General features: G+C 43.3%; 1 protein-coding gene across 6 annotated transcripts in view; it reads left to right on the forward strand.

The window, feature by feature from the left end:
• Positions 1 to 26,290, forward strand: part of baiap2b (BAR/IMD domain containing adaptor protein 2b) — a 174,495-nt gene that overhangs the window by 26,630 nt on the left and 121,575 nt on the right. For all 6 annotated transcript variants that reach the window (XM_024431506.2, XM_024431514.2, XM_024431538.2 and 3 more), the window contains exon 2: positions 22,996 to 23,071. In XM_024431506.2, the coding sequence (XP_024287274.2) occupies positions 22,996 to 23,071 (76 nt within the window). The remainder of the gene's footprint in view (positions 1 to 22,995; positions 23,072 to 26,290) is intronic.

Below are 26,290 nucleotides of genomic sequence, written 5' to 3' on the forward strand. Positions count from 1 at the left end.
ATAAGGTCTAGAAATGAAAAATAATAGCGGTTCCGTATCACATTGGGTGAGGCAGGTTACCGGAAGGTATAATTGAACTAAAATGGAGAAGATATTGAAAATAAAATTGAAATATATACAAAAAAGACAAAAAAAGACAAAAGTACACGAGAGGACAAACAAAACACGTCTGCACTGCTACGCCATCTTGGATAATAACCGGACAGAGCTTGAGAGGATCTGCAGAGAAGAATGGGAGATACCTCCCAAATACAGGTGTGCCAAGCTTGTAGCGTCATACCCAAGAGACTTGAGGCTGTAATCACACACACCACACTGACCAAAAAGTTATTTTGTTGGCATTTACGTATGTCCCCATTACCAGTAAAACATAATCAAACCTATTTCTTTCACTTTCTTGGGGTGCTGTTTCATTGTTCATTTGTTCAGTCGTTTCATTCTCAACCAGGATTTCATCATACATGTCGGGCAGTGAAGTTTCAGCGCTGTCTGTCTGTGGCTTCTCTTCCTCGGTGCGCCCTGTCACTGTGTCCGTTTCCATCTTATCCAGCTCTGTATGTAACATTTCACGTAAACCTTATTTTTTGTCTGTATTGAAGTAGCGGTCCTTGTACATACTGTAGCTATACTTTTCGTGGCATCGAGCATGGTGGCGATACAGTAAAGAGAGATTGCCACCGAATCGCGTGTTCACAGCCTGTGTCGGCAGTTTTGTTGAGCAGGTGTTTCAACGCCATGACAGAGGGTATCACGTCTGCTGCAGGCGCAGTTGATGAGCTTATTTCTCAAGTCAGTTGTTTGAATGGTGCTAGCTAGCGTGTTCATTTTCAACGTTTCAAACATGTTCTCAAATGCCATTGAAATGGCAGAAGTGGTATGACAACCAGCACATTCATGAGCGTGCAATACGACTTTCCTCAGTACAAAATCCTCGATGACCCACTGTGCTGTCAGACTCAACATGCTCATGGGGCTGATATCGCTGGTCCAAATGTCAGTCTTGAAGCTAATAGCACTGACTCTATTACTGTGTAACTCCGGTAGGGCAACATCTGAAAAATAGCACACTTGGTAGTGTGTACCGGTGCTTGAACAGTCGGAGAAAAGCCAACATCACCCAGGACATAGAACGGTTGATTGTCAAGGGCAATGAATTCCATTATCTTGGCATTAAATGGATTTTGCCATTGAGTTGTCTCCCTGAAACGTTCCTACTCTTTCAAATGACTGCTCGACTTGTTGACTGCTCGATCCACACAGCAGACTTTGTGGGCTAGGTTAGGAATGCTGTGTTGCAGTCATTTGCTGTCAGATTTGACATTGGTTTTGCACATCGGCGTTAAACATGACATCAGGCCGATGTCAATGTTGGCATTTTGAGCTAATATGGTCTGATTCCGATATGTTCACCGATATATCGTGCATCCCTAGTCTGAATACTTATGTAAATTTGATATTTCAGTAAAGTTACAAAAATGTGGAAAAAGTCAATGCTTCTGAATACTTTCTGAATGCGCTGTATTTAGTTGCAAGAGGAGCCATTGTTACTTCGCCCATGAGTATTTTTTTGTTTTTCCTCTGGGTTTTTTAAGTAATAATTTTGAATAATTGTAGTAATTTCTGTGAATAATGAATCTCTTGTTGAGGAATATTTCTCACAGTAAAGGAGAACGTACATCCCTGTTTCTACCTCCCCTGTTATACGCTGCTCTTTGTGTAGCCATGCCTTTTTATCTCTGCCGGTTTCTATTGCCAATTGGTGGTCACTCAGCCTGTACTTGGTAAAGATCTGTCTCTGCTTCATATCTCTGACAGAGTAGAGATAATCAACCAATTCATATTCACTGTTTAGAGCCAGATGGCAATTTAGTTGGCTTTGGAATTTTGTTTTGTTTTTCCTATGTTGTAAATATGAGTCATTTGATTGGTTCATGATTCAGTTTATTTGAATTCTTTCTTTTGAAGCAGTGCTGGTGTCAGTTTGGTTGGTTAGGTCCAACACCAGCTGACTGAAAGGGCTCATTTCTGGGCTTAGCTCTTGGGTTTGAAGTGCTTTAAATTGGAGACTTGAATTTGGAGTTGAATTTAGGTGTAGCCAAAATCTTTTTTGTATTTTCATTACCACTAGAAAGTGGCCTAATTCTGCCCTATATGCATTAGTTGCTGTATTTCTTTGGATTTCCAGACAGAATCCTGCATGTAGGGCTTCAATTGGATGTTTGTCCCACATTTTAAAGTCCAGTTTATTGATTGGCCCCAAAACCTCACTTCCGGAAAAATCTCCTATCTGTCCCTCTCTCTCTGTGTGTCTCTCTCTCTCTCTCTCTCTCTCTCTGTGTCTCTCTCTCTCTCTCTCTTTCAAATGTCATATTATGTCTACATACAGTGTTGTAATTATGTGCAAATAGTTAAAGTAAAAAAATAAATAGGTTGTATTTACAATGGTGTTTGTTCTTCACCGGTTGCCCTTTTCTTGTGGCAACATGTCACAAATCGTGCTCCTGTGATTGCACACTGGTATTTCACCCAATAGATATGGGAGGTTATCAAAATTGGATTTGTTTTTTGAATTCTTTGTGGGTCTGTGTAATCTGAGGGAAATATGTGTCACTAATATTGTCATACATTGGGCAGGAGGTTAGGAAGTGCAGCTCAGTTTCCACCTCATTTTGTGGGCAGTGTGCACATAGCCTGTCTTCTCTTGAGAGCCAGGTCTGCCTTTTGGCGGACATTCTCAATAGCAAGGCTACGCTCACAGAGTCTGTACATAGTCAAAGCTTTCCTTAATTGTGGGTCAGTCACAGTGGTCAAGTATTCTGCCTCTGTGTACTCTCTGTTTAGGGCCAAATAGCATTCTAGTTTGCTCAGTGTTTTTTGTTATTTCTCTCCAATGTCTCAAGTAATCTCTTTTTCTTTTCTCATGATTTGGTTGGGTCTTATTGTGTTGCTGTCCTGGGGCTCTGTGTGGTCTGTTTGTGTTTGTGAACATAGCCCCAGGACCAGCTTGCTTAGGGTGCTCTTCTCTAGGTTCATCTCTCTGTAGGTGATGACTTTGTTATGGAAGGTTTTGGGATCGCTTCATTTTAGGTGGTTGTAGAATTTAATTGCTCTTTTCTGGATTTTGATCATTAGCGGGTATCGGCCTAATTCTGCTCTACATGCATTATTTGGTGTTGTACGTTTGACACAGAGGATATTTTTGCAGAATTCTGCATGCAGAGTCTCAATTTAGTGTTTGTCCCACACCAGACCTCACAACCATAAAGGGCGATGAGTTCTATAGCTGATTCAAGTATTTTTAGCCAAATCCTTATTTGGTATGTCAAATTTTAAGTTCCTTTGGATGGCGTAGAAGGGGTAGACCGTCATTGTAAATAAGAATTTGTTGCTAACTGACTTGCCTAGTTAAATAAGGTTAAATACAATTTTTTAAATTTTTTAAAGTAAAATGTTTAGGCCGAGGTATAGTTTTTTCTGTGTGTTCTAGGGCAACGGTGCCAAGATGGAATTTGTATTCGTGGTCCTGGCAATTGGACCTTTTTTGGAACCCCATTATTTTTGTCTTACTGACATTTACTGTCAGGGCCCAGCTCTGACACAATCTGTGCAGAAGATCTAGGTGCTGATGTGGGCCTCTTTGGTTTTGTACAGAAGCACCAGGTCATCAGTAGACATTTGACTTCAGATTCTAGTAGGGTGAGGCCGGGTGCTGCAGACTGTTCTAGTGCTCTCGCCAATTCGTTGATTTATATGTTGAAGAGGGTGGGGCTTAAACTGCATCGCATTGGCAGCAGAGAACTGGAAGGAAAGGCGGAAATATATACCTGCTGAAGCCTGCTGAAGAGCGTGCTACGGGTGGTTGCTGCTATGGTGACCAGTGAGCTGAGATAAGGCGGGGCTTTACCAAGCAAAGACTTATAGATGACCTGGAGCCAGTGGGTTTGGCGACGAATATGAAGCGAGGACCAGCAAACAAGAGCATACAGGTCGCAATGGTGGGTAGTATATGGGGCTTTGGTGATAAAACGGATGGCACTGTGATAGACTACATCCAGTTTGCTGAGTAGAGTGTTGGAGGCTACTTTGTAAATTATATCGCCGAAGTCAAGGTTTGGTAGGATAGTCAGTTTTACAAGGGTATGTTTGGCAGCATGAGTGAAGGATACTTTGTTGCCAAATAGAAAGCCGATTCTAGATTTAATTTTGGATTGGATTGAGTGAGTCTGGAAGGAGAGTTTACAGTCTAACCAGACATCTAGGTATTTGTAGTTAGAACCGTCCAGAGTAGTTATGCTAGTCGGGCGGACGGGTGCGGGCGGCGATCGGTTGAAGAGCATGCATTTAGTTTTACTTGCAGTTTGAAGCCACAGAGGGAGTGTTGTATAGCATTGAAGCTTGTCTGGAGGTTTGTTAACACAGTGTCCAAAGAAGTGCCAGAAGTATACAGAATGGTGTCGTCTGTGTAGAGGTGGATCAGAGAATCACCCGCAGCAAGAGCGACATCATTGATGTATGCAGAGAAAAGAGTCGGCCTGAGAATTTAACCCTGTGGCACCCCCAATAGAGACTACCAGAGGTCCGGACAACAGGCCCTCCGATTTGACACACTGAACTCTATCTGAGAAGTAGTTGGTGAACCAGGTGAGGCAGTCATTTGAGAAACCAAGGCTGTTGCGTCTGCCGATAAGAATGCAGTGATTGACAGAGTCGAAAGCCTTGGCCTAGTCGATGAAGACGGTTGCACAGTATTGTCTTTTATCGATGGCGGTTATGATATCGTTTAGGACCTTGAGCGTGGCTGAGGTGCACCCGTGACCAGCTCGGACACCAGATTGCATTGTAGAAAAGGTACAGTGGGATTCTAAATGATCGGTGATCTGTTTGTTAACTTGGTTTCGAAGAATTTACAAAGGCAGTGTAGGATAAATATAGGTTGGTAACAGTTTGGGTCTAGTGTGTCTCTACCTTTGAAGAGGGAGATGACCGCGGCAGCTATCCAATCTTTAGGGATCTCAGACGATACGAAAGAGAGGTTAAACAGTCTAGTAATAGGGGTTGCAACATTTTTGCGTGATCATTTTAGAAAGAGAGGGTCCAGATTGTCTAGCCCAGCTGATTTGTAGGGGTCCAGATTTTGCCGCTTTTTCAGAACATCAGCTATCTGGATTTGGGTGAAGGAGAAATGGGGGAGACTTGGGCAAGTTGCTGTGTGGGGTGCAGAGCTGTTGACCAGGGTAGGGTTAGCATGGCCAGCCGTAGATAAATGCTTATTGAAATTCTCGATTATCGTGGATTTATCGGTGGTGACAGTGTTTCCTAGCCTCTGTGCAGTGGGCAGCTGGGAGGAGTTGCTCTTATTCTCCATGGACTTTACAGTGTCCCAGAACTTTTTGGAGTTTGTGCTACAGGATACCATAAGTCTGCTGTGCACCTATCCATCCATGCACTGCTGTGATTAAAAAGATAGAACAGGATCTTAATGCTTACAAATTCAGAACATATTGTATGAATTGTAATTCATAACATATTATACGAATTGAATATATAAAAATAAATATATTATATATGAATATTTAAAAAATATGTATATAATATATTGTTTTTTTGCAAGATGTAACATATCATACAAATGGATGGCATTGTACACAATTGGATGAAGTTTTGAGGACCTGTTTTGACTTGTGAGTGCTAATTTCAGATCTACTAGATAAAAAGTATACGTAATCTCTGAAACGCATCTTTAATATAATACAAAGATCTCCTTTTTCTCATCCAGCTAAACACATTAGCATAACAAAGACAGAGGCTGAATCCCAAATGGCAGCCTCACGCATCCCAAATGTCAGCCTATTCCCTATACAGTGAACAACTTTTTGCCAGGACCATTAGGGGGTAGTGTAGGGAATAGGATGCCATTTAGGACATTAGAGTTTGAAATCTCTGTTCTTGAGAGACTGTAGCTTAATGAGACACTCTTCCTCTGAATTCAGTTGCTTTTGCTTCTGTATCCCGCATCTATTCAGTACTGTACCTCCTGCACCTGTGGTCAAGCAACAGCAGCAACCTGCAAGCATGTGCACACGCATGCATGAACACACACAAACTCACACTAGCACATGTACACTCTCCAAACACGTACCCATGCATGCACATACACAACCTCAGACACACAGTATGGGGTATTTTATCTCTGTTCTACTGTGAAGCCTGTGGATGTCTCCTCAACTCTTAACCCCTCTCTCAATCTCTTGAACAAATTGGAAAATAATTATTAATTATAATTATGAATAATAATTATTATAATAATCGATAATTGTTTTCCTGGCATCCACCAAACGATTCGTCTGTCGGACAACCAGATGTTGAAGTGTGATTCATTACTGCAGTGAACGCATTTCCACTGCTCCAGAGTCCAATGTTGGCCAGCTTTAGACCACTCGCTTGGCATTGCGCATGGTGATCTTAGGCTTGTGTGCGGCTGCATGGCCAGGAAACCCATTTCATTAACAGTTATTGTACTAATGTTGCTTCCAGAGGCAGTTTGGAACTCTGTAGTAAGCGTTGCAACCGAGGACAGATGAGTCTTAAACGCTTTAGCACTTGGCTGTCCCGTTCTGTGAGCTTGTGTGGCCTACCACTTCTTGGCTGAGCCATTGTTTCTCCTAGATGTTTCCACTTCACAATAACAGCACTTACAGTTGACCGGGGGAAGTAGGGCAGAAATTTGACTAACTGACTTGTTGAAAAGGTGGCATCCTATGACATTGAAAGTCACAGCTCTTCAGTAAGGCCACTCTACTGCCAATGTTTGTCTATGGAAATTGCATGGCTGTGTGCTCGATTTTATACATCTGTCAGCAAGAGGTGTGTCTGAAATAGCCAAATCCACTAATTTGAAGGGGTGTCCACATACTTTTGTATATTTACTGTATATAATTCCATGCCAACCTACCTTTCCTCTTTGGTTAAACCTAAAATAAGAACAAATGCAAACTAATATTTCATGTCAATACAACCCATTTTTCTTCTTGTTTTTTACTATGGAATTACCTATCAACATTTCTTCAATTGGGTTTGAAGCAATTATATCAATTCCATGTAAACCAACTTGAAATAATTTACTTTTTACACAATATTTTATATTTAGTAACCACAACATCAGTACCATAAATCACAGTTGAACAGCAAATACAATAGACCAGATGAACTAGAATGACATTCACTCTCACGGGGGGGAAAAAATAACAAATGGAAAGCCACGTCCCCAATAGGCCACGCCGCCAACTCCTATGATAGGCCGCCGCCGCTACGTTGCCCCACCGCTATTCAATGCGTATATTATGCATGTGGTGTTGAAAGCAATTTTGAAGCTTTCATTCAATTTTAAAATCACATTGATCTGACTAATACATTTTTCGATTACAGACAAATTGAATACAGTAGGTTGAACGAGCCAAAGTGTAGTTTTCGATCATTCCCATCAGTAAAAGCACTTCTGACGAACAGTTATGCCGTCCCACTTTTTACAGAGCATTTGGTATCATTGAGAATCCATTTCCAGCTTTCATTAGGCTAGATGGATCTATATTTGATCTATATTTAATTAGCTTGACCAATTAGAGATATGGTTCAACACAAGGCCAAATGTAAATACATGGCTAAAGCACATGAGCCAAATTATAACTGCAAACATAAGGCTTAAGCCTCTCCTTAAAAAGCTTTGTGTGACTCTGTTCAAAAATCTCTTCCCTTTTCAAATTCAACTTCAAATATTGGCTTTCTGAAAGGGAGCGAGCGAGAGAATGTTTGTGTGTAGGTGTTTATAGTTTAATCTGTTTTAGTCCTGCTAAATGAACGAGCTGTGTTGCTGATTGAGAATGGATTAAGCTGGAATCAGCAAAGTTAACATTAACTAACATACGTGTGTGTGCGCGTGTGTCTTAGTGAGGGGAAACTCCTTTCTGAATTAGCCAAGTCCCTTATTAGCATATACAAGAGCACTAGGATGATGACTGACGGTTGCCGTGTTGGACGCTTTGAGTTGATTTGTGTGAGATTGGAACTAAGCAGGAGAGGCTTTCTGGAGCTGGCTCTCTGGGCCCATGACTAGCTGGCTTTAAAGGGACATAAATTCAGAACCTCAAATATAAGCTCCAATGTTTGTAAACAAAGTCAATATAAACAAAATCTGTATAGCTTCAAAACATGGTTAAGCTATACTTCTGATCTAATAGATGGGGGGGGGGTACAAACCCACGTCTGTGAAATACAAGCCACGTACATTCACCTTTGAGTCAAGTGCAGGACAGATAACTACATGCACCTTTCCTGAAAACCCTGAGAAGTTGGTGGATGGTGAACTCAGAAATATGACCAGAACAAAATGAAGAGGAAAAATCTGCGCAGACAGGTGAAGTAAAGGCTTCTGAGCCTCACCCCAATGATCAGGGAAATGCCCGGATGCTCACCCCAATGATCAGGGAAATGCCCGGATGCTCACCCCAATGATCAGGGAAATGCCCGGATGCTCACCCCAATGATCAGGGAAATGCCCGGATGCTCACCCCAATGATCAGGGAAATGCCCGGATGCTCACCCCAATGATCAGGGAAATGCCTGGATGCTCACCCCAATGATCAGGGAAATGCCCGGATGCTCACCCCAATGATCAGGGAAATGCCCGGGGTGACTCTGATTCATCGAGAACATTGATCTATCCATTTTGGCCGACCTGTTTGTGGTTTCAGACTGCGTGAAGAAGGAGTTGGGTTCTGTCAATTCAGTCAAAGTATCCCGAAATTGACTTTTGTGGATTTCTTTGTGTGTCTGCTGCCCAGAAGGAGAGGGCACTACGCTTTTCGTGACTCAGGGCGAGAGCTCTTCCCTGCTTTGCTCTCCAGAGCAGAGCGCCACTGAAAGGATTAATAACTGGGTTGGTGTTGAGGTAGATTGACCGAAGTTGAGGATCCCCGGTGTCTGTGTTGCGCACTGTTTGATGCGACGCAGACCCAGCAGAGAGCACGAGACTGAGGAGACCCTGTCTGTCCTTCTGAGTTTTGATGCAATGTGTTTGCCGGATAAAGTCATGCTTGGGTATTTTTTCCGAACACACTACGGTGTTTCAGGTGCCAAATTATGGTCATGTTGCAGCAGTATGTAGAAGGGAGATTCCGAGGTGTGAGAAGTGTACAAAAGAGCATAGGACAAAGGAGTGTGTCATTATGGTGGGAAAAGTGGTGTGTTTCAATTGTGGGGGTGGCCATGTTGCCAGGGATCAGAAATGTTCTGTGCGAGTGAGACAGGTTTAAGTTTCCAGGGTGAGAGCAGTTCAGAAAGTGTCACATGCTGAGGCAGAGAGGAAAGTAGAGGATGGTGGATAAAGGGTAAGGGAGCCTGAGAGGATCCTTGTGAGTAGTTGGCAAGTACAGACTGACCTAAACAGTTTGTGCTTTAGTAAGGTTGGCTTTTTGGCGTTTATTGCGATGGTCCTCAATTGTACCGCACAGATGAAAAGAAACTCCCAGAAGATTGAATTGATAGTAGTAGCAAATACATTTTGGGGTGTCATATATTTTAGTGCAGAATTACTACATACTGTAAATTATGGTGCATTGTTGGAAAATGTTGTGGGGGGGGGAAGAATCGCTGGCTCCTTCTGATTGGGCTGGGAGCTAAGGCACTACATCGCAGTGTTAGAGGTGTCACTACAGATCCTGGTTCGATCCCGGGCTGTATCACAACCGGCCGTGATCGGGAGTGCCATAGGGCGTCGCACAATTGGCCCAGTGTTGTCCTGGTTAGGGTTTGGCCGGTGTAGGCCGTCATTGTAAAACACGAATGTGTTCTTAACTGGCTTGCCTAGTTAAATAAAGGTTGGTTAAAAAAAATTTAATGAGCTCGCCATTTTTTATATCTCTCGTAATGAGGTTCACAGCAGCAGTGACAGATGTGTTAACATGACAACTGTGTCAGAGTTATGAGTGACCCTTCTCCCCCTTTTGTTCCATGCTAGCTGAAGACCTAGCTAGCCAGTAACTAGCTATCACCAGATACAGATGGAAATATATAAGTATCATTGCCATAGATGAATGGTGTAAACTTTCAATTATATTTGCTGACACCCTACAGTCAAATTTTTCCACCAGTAGAGTAGTTATCAAGCTATTTAAACCACGCCACTCTGAAAACATGCCTTCTCTGATGTTGGTTGCAAGGCGGTACTTATTTGAATTAGCTAAGAGAAATTCATGTTACCATTGGTGTATTAAAATGAGAGTTAAGGTGATTTCACCTTTTCCCCTTAATAATCCAACATCCTGAATTTAAGTGTTTCACATGGTGGAGGGGACCAGTAACTTTCTATTGAAACTTTCTTTTGAAACTTTATCATACTCTTGTTTGATCCAAAGAGCATTACATTAAATGAAAAACATGACTTTGACTGTTCATGACATTTTAATTGGTACAGGACTCAAATAGAGCCAATTACAAGGCACACCTTGAAATGTGTGAACAGTCAGCCTAACCTTTCCAACTTCTTGGTAGTTAGCCATGAGAGAAAAATGACGTAACATTTTTTTTCTATACCTATAAGATATTATGGGTAACTCAAAAGACTACCGGGACGTTTACGTGATCTGTGGTAGTAGTTTTCTAACAATTAAATGTATAAAGGGGACAGATCAGAGTGGCAGGTCGTAAACCTTTAATGGTAGAATATTTAACAATGTCCATTTGATCTGTTCTGCCCAGTAATCACAACACGTTTGGAAGCCTTAGTTTAGGCCTCTTGAAGGTCAAGTGATATAAAACCCATAGCCTTCATTAATATGCTGTAATGTACAAATGCCTAGCAGCCAACATGCTTGCTTATTTTAAAAAGTAAAATACTGTTCAAAATAACTTTCTTACAGTTTATAAGTCACTTGTACAGTATTGTCCTGTGTTTGTTTCTTTGACATTATAGTAATTTATATGAAAATGGCATCAAGCTACCATGAATATCTCAGTAATGTATTGGCACTCTCCAGAGATGGTAAGAGATTTATCATAACATATCTTGTTATAATTACAATAATTTTGTAGACCAGTGTATCAACTATAACAACATTCTTAGTAACAGTTATAGAAACATTTTACTTGCTATGACTTTGATGTATTTTCTTTTAATATCCATATTGGGTGATCCACACTGGACAAGAGCAAGAACACTCACTAAGTGATCTAAATGCAAATGAAAACTTGCAAAAAACACTGGGTAATATGTCATTGGGTAATTACAGTAATATATTGTAATTGGCACTGTACATGTGATTTACAGTAACTTACTTGGTACTGTAAATTAGATTAAAGTAACATTTTTGTAACCATAAAATAGATTAGAGTAGCTGTACTGAAAAATAGATGACAGTAACTCACTGGCCTAATGCTGCCAGTAAGTTACTGTACATTTTCAGGAAATGTTTTGCAGTGTGTCTATGAATTTGTCAGTGGTTATATTTATTAAGAATGTGAGTGTGAGTGTTCTGTGTGTGTGTGCGTGCATGCGTGTGTGTGTTAAGACTCTAGAGCATACAGTAGAGAAGAGGGTACAGAGCAGTTAATGAAAGTCTAGTTCCAGTTCTGCTTCAGTGGGTGTACAGAAGCCTTGATTACATCAATTAATTAACAAACCATTTAACTAGGCAAACGTTGGTGACGGTTCATTGTGGTGTGGGTGTATGTGTGCACGTGTACGGAGAGTTTGTCCATGTTTGCGTGTCCATCCACCTGAGGGAATTTGCTTGTCATTTTCAGTGTGCATACTACAGTGGGGCAAAAAAGTATTTAGTCAGCCACCATTTGTGCAAGTTCTCCCACTTAAAAAGATGAGAGAGGCCTGTAATTTTCATCATAGGTACACTTCAACTATGACAGACAAAATGAGAAAGAAAATCCAGAAAATCACATTGTAGGATTTTTAATGAATTTATTTGCAAATTATGGTGGAAAATAAGTATTTGGTCACCTACAAACAAGCAAGATTTCTGGCTCTCACAGACCTGTAACTTCTTCTTTAAGAGGCTCCTCTGTCCTCCACTTGTTACCTGTATTAATGGCACCTGTTTGAACTTGTTATCAGTATAAAAGACACCTGTCCACAACCTCAAACAGTCACACTCCATACCCCACTATGGCCAAGACCAAAGAGCTGTCAAAGGACACCAGAAACAAAATTGTAGACCTGCACCAGGCTGAGAAGACTGAATCTGCAATAGGTAAGCAGCTTGGTTTGAAGAAATCAACTGTGGGAGCAATTATTAGGAAATGGAAGACATACAAGACCACTGATAATCTCCCTCGATCTGTGGCTCCACGCAAGATCTCACCCCGTGGGGTCAAAATGATCACAAGAACGGTGAGCAAAAATCCCAGAACCACACGGGGGGACCTAGTGAATGACCTGCAGAGAGCTGGGACCAAAGTAACAAAGCCTACCATCAGTAATACACTACGCCGCCAGGGACTCAAATCCTGCAGTGCCAGACGTGTCCCCCTGTACATGTCCAGGCCCATCTGAAGTTTGCTAGAGAGCATTTGGATGATCCAGAAGAAGATTGGGAGAATGTCATATGGTCAGATGAAACCAAAATATAACTTTTTGGTAAAAACTCAACTCGTCGTGTTTGGAGGACAAAGAATGCTGAGTTGCATCCAAAGAACACCATACCTACTGTGAAGTTTGGGGGTGGAAACATCATGGTTTTGGGCTGTTTTTCTGCAAAGGAAAGAATGAATGAGGCCATGTATCGTCAGATTTTGAGTGAAAACCTCCTTCCATCAGCAAGGGCATTGAAGATGAAACGTGGCTGGGTCTTTCAGCATGACAATGATCCCAAACACACTGCCCGGGGCAACGAAGGAGTGGCTTCGTAAGAAGCATTTCAAGGTCCTGGAGTGGCTTTGGAGATGACCAGTGAAATATACCTGCTGGAGTTTTACTAGCATTTAAAAGCAGTTGGAGGCCACTGAAGGAGTGTTGTATGGCATTGAAGCTCGTTTGGAGGTTTGTTAACACAGTTTCCAAAGAAGGGCCAGATATACAGAATGGTGTCGTCTGAGTAGAGGTGGATCAGAGAATCACCAGCAGCTAGAGCGACATCATTGATATATACAGAGAAAAGAGCCGGCCCGAGAATTGAACCCTGTGGTACCCCCATTGAGACTGCCAGAGGTCCGGGCAACAGGCACTCCGATTTGACACACTGAAATCTGTTTGAGAAGTAGTTGGTGAACCAGGCGAGGCAGTCATTTGAGAAGCCAAGGCTAATGAGTCTGCCGATAAGAATGCGGTGATTGACAGAGTTGAAAGCCTTGTCCAGGTTGATGAAGACGGCTGCACAGCACTGTATTTTATCGATGGAGATTATGATATCGTTTAGGACCTTGAGCGTGGCTGTGGTGCACCCATGACCAGCTTGGAAATCAGATTGCATAGTGGAGAAGGTACGGTGGGATTCGAAATGGTCGGTGATCTGTTTGTTAACTTAGTTTCAAAGATTTTTAGAAAGGCAGGGTAGGATGGATATAGGTCTGTAACAGTTTGGGTCTAGAGTGTCTCCCCCTTTGGAGAGGGAGATGACCGCGACAGCTATCCAATTGTTAGGGATCTCAGATGATACAATGAGGGTTGAACAGACTAGTAATAGGGGTTGCAAACATTGCGGCGGATCATTTTAGAAAGAGAGGGTCCAGATGGTCTAGCCCAGCTGATTTGTCGGGGTCCAGATTTTTCAGTTCTTTCAGAACATTAGCTATCTGGATTTGAGTGAAGGAGAAATGGGGGAGGCTTGGGCAAGTTGCTGTGGGTTTGCAGAGCTGTCGACCAGGGTAGGGGAAGCCAGGTGCAAAGTATGGCCAGACGTAGAAAAATGCTTCTTGAAATTCTCGATTATCGTAGATTTATTTGCCTCAGTGCAGTGGGCAGCTGGGAGGAGGTGCTCTTATTCTCCATGGACTTTACAGTGTCCCAGAACTTTTTGGAGTTTGTGCTACAGGATGCAAATCTCTGTTTGAAAAAGCTAGCCATTGCCTGTGTATATTGGTTCCTAACTTCCCTGAAAAGTTGCATATCGCGGGGGTTGTTCGATGCTAATGCAGAATGCCACAGGATGTTTTTGTGCTGGTCGAGGGCAGTCAAATCTGGAGTGAACCAATGGCTATATCTGTTCTTAGTTCTACATTTTTTGAATGGGGCATGCTTATATGAGATGGTGAGGAAAGCACTTTTAAAGAATAACCAGGCATCCTCCACTGATGGAATAAGGTCAATATCCTTCCAGGATACCCGGGCCAGGTCGATTAGAAAGGCCTGCTTGCTGAAGTGTTTTTAGGGAGCGTTTGACAGTGATGAGTGGTGGTCGTTTGACCCCGGACCTATTATGGACACAGGCAATGAGGCAGTGATCGCTGAGATCCTGGTTGAAGACCGCACAGGTGTATTTAGAGGGCAGGTTGGTCAGGAGGAGGGTGCCTGTGTTTACAGATTTAAGGTTGTACCTGGTAGGTTCCATGATCATTTGTGTAATATTGTGGGCATCTAGCTTAGATTGTAGGATGGCCTGGGTGTTAAGCATATCCCAGTTTAGGTTACCTAACAGTACAATCTCTGAAGGTAATTGGGGGGAAATTAATTCACATATTGTGTCCAGGGCACAGCTCGGGGTTGAAGGGGGTCTATAACAAGCGGCAACAGTGAGAGACTTATTTCTGAAAAGATGGAAATTAAAAAGTAGAAGCTTGAACTGTTTTGGCACAGTCCTGGATAGCATGACAGACCTCTGCAAGCTATCTCTGCAGTAGATTGCAACTCCACCCCCTTTGGCAGTTCTATCTTGTCGGAAAATGTTGTAGTTGGGGTTGGCGGAGTGTGCTAAAGCAGTGAATAAAACAAACTAAGGGAGGAGGCTTCTGACGTTAACATGCATGAAACCAATGCTTTTACGGTTACAGAAGTCAACAACTGAGAGCGCCTGGGGAATTGGAGTGGTGCTGCAGGGCCTGGGTTAACTTCACCAGAGGAACAGAGGAGGGGTAGGATAAGGGTACTGCTAAAGGCTATAAGAACAGGTCATCTAGTGCGTTCGGAACAGAGAGTAAAAGGAGCAGATTTCTGGTCGAGGAAGAATAGATTCAAGACATAATGCATTGTAGCCCAAGAATTAGCTCATAGACCTCTTCGGCTAGCCGGGAGATGGGCCTAGCTCAAGGCTAGCTCAAGGCTAACTGGTGCTTGCTTCAGAAACAGAGGCGTTAGCCAGCAGTAGCCACTCAAATGCAGCTAGCTAGCTGCGATGATCCGGTGTAATGGACCAGGGCTTGCGGCAGGAATCCGGTGATGAGGTAGAGAAAAAGCAGTCCTATATGTTTTGGGTTGATATCGCGCTGTGCAGACTAGCAGGTATTGACCGAGCTGAAGCTGGCTGTAGTCCGAGTTAACGGTGAAGACTGCCAGCAGTGGCAAACTGACAACTAGCTAGTAGCCAGTTAGCTGGCTAGCTTCTGATTGGGGTTCCGATTCTAAGGTATAAAATAGCAGATCCGTACCACATTGAGAACCCTTTTTTTTGGTTCTTTATATATTCTTTATAGAGAATGGTTCTAAAAAAACTAAAAGGTTCTTTGTAGATCCTTTTGAAGAACCATGCAGGGTTTTTTTGTTCTGGTCAACTATATTATTTTGTTAATTATCACCAACAGAGCAAAGAACCATTTTGTGAACAGCTAAGAATCATTGAAGAGCTCAAAGGGTTCTTTACCAAAGAACACGTGCCCTGCATGCCCTGTCGGTATTCAGCCAAGATAACTTCCTAGATTAATTTACCAATCTAAAAAGTGTTAGCTGACATGACTAATTGAGTGAGTGTCAGTCAGTGAAAAGCTGCTGATGCTTAACCAAATGTCGAACTTGCACCTTGTGTATTATTCTATTGGAACTCTCAACAGTAAGTTGAGACCCCTTCATTAGTGTCGTCTGACAGCTCTGTCAGGAAAAGGTTTGACTGCAGAAGTGGAGAGGAGAAAAGCTGTGTGTGTGTGTGCGTGTGTGTGTGTGTGTGTGTGTGTGTGTGTGTGTGTGTGTGTGTGTGGTGGGGGTGATAGATAAAGCTGCAGGACCAAACTGGGTGTTGAGAAAGAGAAAGTAACATAATAAAGGACAGATCGCCTCGGACTGTGGAGGAGGGTGACTCACTGCTCCTCCGCACAACGAGAGAGAGACAGAGAGAGAGAGGTTGTACTCCTCTGCCTCCGCTCATTCCATTCCCCACCTTTGCTTATTGTGTGCTGAGGCATCCACTTGTGGGCTATGGTGTGGGCATACATATACATCAACACGTCTATGGGCTTTGTTGTTTTTGTTGTTGTTGTGGAGGAGGAGGAGAACCAGGGTGTAGGTGGGGGATGGGAGTGTTCCAAGACAGAGGTAGGTGACCTTGGCCTGGGTTGAGGTTCGAGGGCCCCCGGCCCCGGCCCCGGTAGAAGCAGGTAATTGGTGTATACCACAGAATGGTGTTCTGACTGAAGAGATCAATACTCTAGTGTGTGTGTGTGTGTGTGTGTGTGTGGTTACCACCTAGACCACATTTGGTTACCACCTAGACTACATTTGGTTACCACCTAGACTACATTTGGTTACCACCTAGACCACATTTGGTTACCACCTAGACCACATTTGGTTACCACCTAGACCACATTTCCTGATCTTGTGTGTCTCTCTCTCGTACACATTATCACACACGCACAATACTTTCCTGCCTGTACCCTTCTATTTCAGTTTCCCCTCCATGGTTTCATATTCCATCATTTTATTCTCTCTGGCCTACTAATAATGATATGGTAAATTCCAATGAGCCATTTAAATATAATTATAGCTCATGCTGGAACCCTCATGCTGGAACCCAAAAAATACTAGAGTCTACTATAGAGTACTACAGTACTTACTATAGAATTATATAATGAACACTAGTATCCCTATGTCATGGGTAGTACTTACTATAGAATGTTATAGTATACTGTAGAAAAAAACACTGTAGTAAATACAACAGTAATGTCCGCAAAAACACTTTTCTAACTATAGTAAATACCACAGTGTTTAATTTGCATAAACCCTACTCATTTCCTTCCTCTATATCTCAATTTGAGCCACCCACTCGTGAGAAACCTACATGGCAAGTGATCCCTACAGGTCCTACCTACCTACCTACCTACCCACCCACCCACTCACCCACTCACCCACCCACCCACCCACGAAGTCGGAAGTTTACATACACCCCAGCCAAATACATTTAAACTCAGTTTTTCACAATTCCTGCCATATAATCCTAGTAAACGTTTCCTGTCTTAGGTCAGTTAGGATCACCACTTTATTTTAGGAATGTGAAATGTCAGAATAATAGTAGAGATAATGATTTATTTCAGTTTTTATTTCTTCATCACATTCACATTGGGTCAGAAGTTTACATATACTCAATTAGTATTTAGTAGCTTTGCCTTTAAGTTGTTTAACTTGGGTCGAACATTTCGGGTAGCCTTCCATAAGCTTCCCACAATAAATTGGGTGAATTTTGGCCCATTCCTCCTGACAGAGCTGGTGTAACTGAGTCAGGTTTGTAGGCATCCTTGCTCGCACATGCTTTTTCAGTTCTGCTCACACATTTTCTATAGGATTGAGGTCAGGGCTTTGTGATGTCCACTCCAAGACCTTGACTTTGTTGTCCTTAAGCCATTTTGCCACAACTTTGGAAGTATGCTTGGGGTCATTGTACATTTGGAAGACCCATTTGCGACCAAGCTTTAACTTCCTGACTGATGTCTTGAGGTGATGCTTAAATATGTCCACGTAATTTTCCTCACTCATGTTGCCACCTATTGAAGTGTGCCACCCCCACAACATGATGCTGCCACCCCCGTGTTTCACGGTTGGGATGGTGTTTTCGGCTTGCAAGCATCCCCCTTTTTCCTCCAAACATAATGATGGCCATTATGGCCAAACAGTTCTATTTTAGTTTCATCAGACCAGAGGACATTTCTCCAAAAAGTATGATCTTTGTCCCCATGTACAGTTGCAAACCGTAGTCTGGCTTTTTTCTGGCGGTTTTGGAGCAGTGGTTTCTTCGTTGCTGAGCGGCCTTTCAGATTATGTCGATTTAGGACTCGTTTTACTGTGGATATAGATGCTTTTGTATCTGTTTCCTCCAGCATCTTCACAGGGTCCTTTGCTGTTGTTCTGGGATTGATTGCACTTTTCGCACCAAAGTACGTTCATCTCTAGGAGACAGACCGCGTCTCCTTCCTGAGCGGTATGACGGCTGCATGGTCCCATGGTGTTTATACTTGCGTACTATTGCTTGTACCGATGAACGTGGTACCTTCAGGCGTTTGGAAATTGCTCCCAAGGACAATCCAGGTCTACAATTTTTTCTGAGGTCTTGGCTGATTTCTTTAGAAACACTATAGTGTTTTTGCAGACTTCCCAAAGACTTTCATTCTGAAAGCCTTGAATACACATTTATTTGAAAAGGTCAAAGGTATAATTGAGCCCCCTATGAATTTACCTGACACCCCTATGCACTCCTTCACCAGGTTCTCCTTTTCATCCTTCTCTGTTTCAGAAGTGTGTAAAGCCCAGAAAGAAATTGATTTAAAAAAAAACCCTGGCCCTAATGAACTAGAACCCCGCCTCCTACACCTAGCTGCAGACATCATTGCCCCCCCCCCTTAACATGTATTTTTAAACCTCACGCTTGATGTTAAGGAAATCTCCAAGTTATGGAAATCTGCTTTTGTACTGCCTCTCCTGACAGGTGGAGATCCTTCGCTACTTGACAACTATCGACCCATATCAAAATTGTCTGTACTGTCAAAGGTACTGGAGTCCTTAGTTTAGTAGGCAGCTAAAGGTCTACTTCCAAGAAAACAACATCTTAAATGGAGTGCAATCAGGTTTTTAGGTCTGGCCACAGCACTGTTAAGGCAACATTGAAGGTTTTAAATGACATCCACTGTGCTCTTGATAAGAAGTTACATTGTGTGTCTATTTTTATTGATTTGGCGAAGGCTTTTGACACCGTGGACCATGCTGTGTTAGTGCAAAGGTTCAAATGTTGTGGAATTACTGGTCATGCTCTAGATTGGTTTATAAATTACCTATCAAATCGTACACAATGTGTAATGGCGGATGGTTGTAAATTTGAGCCCATAGAGGTGTGCTCAGGTGTTCTGCAAGGTTCTATTTTGGGCCCACTGTTGTTCATTTTGTATATCAACAACATTGGGGATCTATTTCAACAGCGGATGTTCATTTTTATGCAGATGATACTGTTCTTTATTCAAGTGATTATACACTGATTTATAAGGCCATATTGGGTAAAATGCCATTTTATCTCAGTTTTTTTTTGTCAGGTCAGTAAATAAATATAAATGACGGTCCCATTCTAATTTGCTTCTAACAGTACCAAAAATTAGAACAGGACATGGTAGAAATAGTTTTAGTTACTTAGCTCCGTGGTCCTGGAATTCTGTCATGAACATTTTAAAATGTGATGATCTAGTTTCGTTGGTGGAGTTTAAACACTTGATCGATGTATATATCATAGAAGAGTGTAATTGTTTTTAGGCCAGCTGTTTTTAGTCAAGATGTTTGTTTTTAATGTACAATGTTTTTGTTGTACTGTATGTGTGTTTATAGTTTTGTTTAATATGGTGTTAGTGTATGTACGTTGTTTTGTCTAAAACGTTGTTCCTTCTTCTGCTATTGGACCAGCTCTCTATTGGAAAAGAGATGTTATCTGAATGAGAAAAAACCTGTATAAATAAAGGTAAAATAAAAAAATTGTAATTACTATAGTAATCTAAGCTGTTCATCTAAACTAGATGCCCACAAAAAAGGAACCTACCAGGTACAACACTAAATCTGTAACCATGATATCATCATGACCAACTTGCCCTCTAAAGTCCCCTCTGCTGTCTTCAACCAGGATCTCAGCGATAATTGCCTGCGTGCGTAATGGGTCCGCGGTCAAACGACCACCCCTCATCACTGTCAAATGCTCCCTAAAACACTTTCTCCTTCACCCAAATTCAGATAGCTGATGTTCTGAAAGAGCCGCAAAATCTGGATCCCTACATATCAGCTGGGCTAGACAATCTGGACCCTCTCTTTCTAAAATGATCACCCGAAAATGCTGCAACCCCTATTACTAGCCTATTCAACCTCTCTTTCTTTCTGCGATCCCCAAAGATTGGAAAGCTGCCGCTGTCATCCCCCTCTTCAAAGGGGGAGACACTCTAGACCCAAACTGTTATGGACCGATATCCATCCTGCCCTGCCTTTCTAAAATCTTCAAAAGCCAAAGGTAATAAACAGATCACCGACCATTTCGAATCCCACCGTACCTTCCCCACTAAGCAATCTGGTTTCCGAGCTGGTCATAGGTGCACATCAGTCACGCTCAAGGTTCTAAAGAATATCATAACTGCCATTGATAAAAGACAGTACTGTGCAGCCGTCTTCATCGACCTGGCCAAGGCTTTTCGACTCTGTCAATCACCGCATTCTTATCGGCAGAGTCAATAGCCTTGGCTTCTCAAATGACTGCCTCGTCTGGTTCACCAACTACTTCTCAGAGTTCAGTGTGTGAAATTGTAGGGCCTGTTGTCCAGACCTCTGGCAGTCTCTACGGTTTGTGCTACAGGGTTCAATTCTCGGGCCGACTCTTTTCTCTGTATATATCAATGATGGCACTGTACCTGGTGGTGATTCTCTGATCCACCTCTATGCAGATGACACCATTCTGGCCCTTCTTTGGACACTGTGCTAACAATCCTCCAAATGAGCTTTCCCGCCATACAACACTCTTTCCGTGGCCTCCAATTGCTTTTTTAATGCTAGTAAAATTAAGTGCATGCTCTTCAACCGATTGCTGCCCGCACACTCCCACCCGACTAGCATCACTATTCTGGAAGGTTCTGACCTAGAATATGTGGACAACTACAAATACCTAGGTGTCTGGTTAGACTGTAAACTCTCCTTTCAGATGCACATTAAGCATCTCCAGTCCAAAATTAATCTAGAATCGGCTTCCTATTTTGCAACAAAGCCTCCTTTACTCATGCCACCAAACGTACCCTCGTAAAACGGACTATCCTGCCGATCCTTGACTTTGAGATGCCATTTACCAAATAGCCCCCAACACTCTACTTAGCAAATTGGATGTAGTCTATCACAGTGCCGTCCGTTTTATCACCAAAGCCCCATATACTACCAACCACTGCAACCTGTATGCTCTCGTTGGCTGGCCCTCACTACATATCCGTCGCCAAACCCACTGACTCAAGGTCGTCTATAAGTCTTTGCTAGGTAAAGCCCCACCTTATCTCTGCTCACTCGTCACCATAGCAACACCCACGCACTCCAGCAGGTATACTTCACTGGTCAGCCCCAAAGCCAACACTTCCTTTGGCCGATTTTCCTACCAATTCTCTGCTGCCAATGACTGGATCGAATTGCAAAAAATCTCTGAAGCTAAATCTTCTGAATCTCTGGAGTCTTATATCTCCCTCTCTAACTTTAAGCATCAACTGTCAGAGCAGCTGACTGATCACTGTACCTGTACACAGCCAATCTGTAAATAGCACACCCAACTACCTCATCCCCATATTATTACTTACCCTCTTGCTCTTTTGCACCCCAGTATCTCTTCTTGCACATTATCATCTGCACATCTATCACTCCAGTATTAATGCTAAATTGTAATAATTTTTCGCCTCTATGGCCTATTTATTGCCTACCTCCCTACTCTTCTACACTTGCACACACTGTACATAGATTTTTCTATTGTTCTTTTATTCTGTGACTGTACGTTTGTTTATCTGTAACTCTGCCACACTGCTTTGTTTTATCTTGGCCAGTTTGCAGTTGTAAATGAGAACTTATTCTCAACTGGCCTTCCTGTTTAAATGAAGGTGAAATAAAAATAAAAATAGTATATACAAGTTTTATTTTATTACAGTATTTATTCTATAGTTCACTGTAAATACTATAGTAAATACTACAGTAAAATTCACAAAAACACTGCAGTGAATACTATAGTACTTAGACCATAGTATATATATATTATTTTCACGTGGGGATCTCCTTGAACAAACAAGATATATACTATACCTAGCCTGGGTATAAGTCTGTTTTGCCAACATTCCACTCTTTGTGCTTTGTGTCATATGCCAAAGATGTTTAACACGACAGGAGTGGCAAGGAGTGGAATAATAGCTAAACAGACTGGTACCCAGACTACTTTTTACCCACATCGATCTGTGTTTCACATATTCATTATACAGTGTTCCATGTGGGACTCAAAACCCCTGCTGTGGCCAGCAGCACCATGCTCAAGTTCTCTCTCGCTCACTCTCTCTCCTGTACTCTCCTCCTCCTTCTCTCTCTTTTTTCTGGTCACCCAATTATTCCTCGCTCCTCCTCGCCATCCTCCTCCTTTCTTATCCCTCCTACCCTCATATGCCCCTGCTCCACAAAAAAGTAATTAGCACAAATTGCATGACATAGTTGAGAGGGAGGGAAAGAGAGAGAGAGGGGGAGGGGGAGAGGGAGAGGGAGGGAGAGAGAGAGAGAAGCCAGGCTGAGCAGGACTTCCTGGGCATCAACACCCACAGCCAGGTTTTATTTTTGGAAGAGGTGAGGTGCAAAGACACCCTCCACCTCTTTCCTTCTCCCTTTTGCGCCCTCACTCCTTCTCTCTGATTTCTGAATGAGTGTAGATGATTCCGATTTACATTCTTTCTCCTGGTTGGCTGTGCTCCTGGTTGGCTTGCTTGCAGTGTGTGAGCGCACGTGTGTGTGTGTGGTGAGTGTGTGAGCGCGCAGACTACAGAGTAGGGTAGAGCACTGCTTCTGCTAGGCTTATTGCTGCTCGTGTCGACTAAAAATGTTATTTCTCTTCTCAGTCCATCATGGAGCAGTTCAACCCATGCTTGCGGAACTTTGTGGCCATGGGGAAGAGCTACGAGAAGGCCCTATCCAGTGAGTACATCCTTCTCTTCTTCTTTTCCTTTATCTCATCCCCTTCTCATCCCCCCTTCCTCTCCTCCTGTCCAGAGGACAGGCAAAGACCCATATCGCTTGGCACTGTTTTATCTGAACTAGAAATAATCTCAGATGCTGGGGATATATTTCTCACGTTGGCAACTGTGTGTAGCCTATAGTCAGCATCCTCAGCATCCCTGAGCTCTTCTTGGACTTAGCTATGAAAGATACTGCTGGATGCTCCGACAGGCTTTCAACTATATGGACTGATTTGATAGTCTACTATTTGGAAAAGAGAATGCAAAGACCCCTAACAGAGAACGACTTCACTGTGTCCCCACCCTACATTGATTAAAACACCAAATTAACTCCCAGCTAGCCGTCAGTAGGTGTAGTCTGTAGAATGTTGATGTTTGTTTGATGTTTTCTGTTCTTTGTTGGGAGGCTCATGATGCCTTCCTCCTTTAATGTCACGTTAGAATGTTTCATGTCCACATCTTGGCCTCTCTTCTCCTCTTTTCCACTTCACTAGCATCCCTCCATCCCTGCATATCTTCGAGTCAAGTCATTTTTATTGTATTTCTCTGGTTGTTCACAAGTCGGGATATGATGTGGTGATCCAGGTGTTTGTGTGGAGTAGATACATGGGTGAGAGCAGGAGCACACCACTTTTGAGATATCTCCAGGAAGGTGTGTGTAGGGGGGTGTAAGTGGAGCGTAGTCTAATAGGAACTAGGGCAAGCGGCGCTGAGAGAATAAAACTGGTATCCAGGACAGAACTAGTATCCAGGTCAGCCAAAGGAAGGAGAGAAAGAGAGAAGAATACATTGGAGTTACAGAGTCTTGCTCTGAGAGAGAGAGAGAGAGAGAGAGAGAGAGAGAGAGAGAGAGAGAGAGAGAGAGAGAGAGAGAGAGAGAGAGAGAGAGAGAGTGAGGGGATTGAGAGAAGAGGGAAAGCGGTAGAGAGACAGAAGTGCAGGGATTGAGAGAAACAGGGAAAGCGGAGAGAGACAGAAGTGCAGGGATTGAGAGAAACAGGGAAAGCGGTAGAGAGACAGAAGTGCAGGGATTGAGAGAAACAGGGAAAGCGGTAGAGAGACAGAAGTGCAGGGATTGAGAGAAACAGGGAAAGCGGTAGAGAGACAGAAGTGCAGGGATTGAGAGAAACAGGGAACGCGGTAGAGAGACAGACGTGCAGGGATTGAGAGAAACAGGGAACGCGGTAGAGAGACAGACGTGCAGGGATTGAGAGAAACAGGGAACGCGGTAGAGAGACAGACGTGCAGGGATTGAGAGAAACAGGGAACGCGGTAGAGAGACAGACGTGCAGGGATTGAGAGAAACAGGGAACGCGGTAGAGAGACAGAAGTGCAGGGATTGAGAGAAACAGGGAACGCGGTAGAGAGACAGAAGTGCAGGGATTGAGAGAACCAGGGAACGCGGTAGAGAGACAGAAGTGCAGGGATTGAGAGAAACAGGGAACGCGGTAGAGAGACAGAAGTGCAGGGATTGAGAGAACCAGGGAACGCGGTAGAGAGACAGAAATGCAGGGATTGAGAGAAACAGGGAAAGCAGTAGAGCGAGAGGTGCACGAAAACCAGGAATGACTGTGGAAGCCCCGAGGACCAATAAAGGAGGACTCAGTGTAGTCTGATAGATAAGACTAAAATTAGCCAAACAGGTCCCAGGTGGGGACTTGCACTTCATCAATGCCAGGCAGGCGCAAGGACTGGGGTTCTGGCTCGGTCTGCCGTTGCAGAGGCACAGGGCACAGTCAGTATTCAACTCACCACAGGGCGCCTGGTGGGCATCCATCTGCTAGCTGAATTTGTAAATATGCCAGTTCTGCCTTTGCTCTTAGGACATAAAGGAAGGAGAGGTGGTGCTGGACTTTACTGGAGATCCCTGGAGCTTTGTTGACAGACATAATGGTCCAGGGAGAGAGCTGCCTGCTGTTAGTGGGTGCTACCCAGAGTGGAAGAGAAATCCAGTGGCTATAAGACTCAGGCTGGTTCCCAGACTTGCCCTCTACAAGATCATCAGCAAACTCCATCACCATCATCTACCATTCTCTGACTAGCTCTCTCCGCTCAAGCCATGAACGGACCCTCCATCTTCGGAGGATGCAGCTTTCAAAAACTTGGCCTCTATTGGTTGAGCTGTCCAGATAAATTGCTTGTTTGTTTTTTGCTGTTGAAGCGCTTTGAGATTCTATGAAAAACGTTATAGAAATGCCGTACATTGTTAGTTATCCTCAGAGGAGATGCTGTTTGATCAGTTTGCGGAGTGTTTGGTTTTGGAGGATAGGATAGTGTGCAGTGGGTGTACTGCTTGAATAGGATGCAATGCTTTGACTAGTCAGGTACTCTGTTTATCATTGAGCTTTGGTACCGGCGATAGAAGGTGGGGCAATTTCACACAACACACATCCAAACTGGGCATCATGTTGAAGGTGGGGAAGAGAGAGATGTCTCAACAGGGACAAACTGTGTTGGAGAGATGGAGGAGAGAACAAGAAAAGAGGCTGAGTGTGAAGACTGAAGGGATTTGATAAAGGAGTAGAGGGAGGGAAGGATTGTGAGAGAGAAGGGGGTTGGATGGTGGATTTGGAAAAGAGCGAGTTGAAGATGGATGAAGTACTCAACACATCAAGCTGCAGCCTGATCTGGTTTATACCGGTTTTACTCCTCCTAGAGTGTGTGTTTAATTTACTCTGGAATAGGTGGGAGGAATGGATGGCGTGTCTCACCTCCAGTCTGTATATTATCAGCTGTCTGCTTCATATCAGAGGTTTAATCCTCTTTACTGAAGACATACACACACACACACACACACACACACACACACACACACACACACACACACACACACACACACACACACACACACACACACACACACACACACACACACACACACACACACACACACACACACACACACACACACACACACACACACACACACACACACACACACACAACCCCCAGCTAGCAAAGCTCTCAGATCTCTTCCCAGTTAATCCAGCCATACCTGGCCTGCCACACTCCACCGCTCGTCGCTGGCTGGGATTTCTGTGGACATTGCTAAATTAGACCATCCACACAAGGTGTTACCGTACCGCACAATCCCACTTCTGGCCCCTCACCCTCATTCTTCTATCCCAACCAGTCTTAACCAAAGTTGGGCTCAGGAAGAGCTGAGAGAATCGGTCTC

Source organism: Oncorhynchus tshawytscha, linkage group LG01, assembly GCF_018296145.1.
Source record: "Oncorhynchus tshawytscha isolate Ot180627B linkage group LG01, Otsh_v2.0, whole genome shotgun sequence".
NCBI lineage: Eukaryota > Metazoa > Chordata > Actinopteri > Salmoniformes > Salmonidae > Oncorhynchus > Oncorhynchus tshawytscha.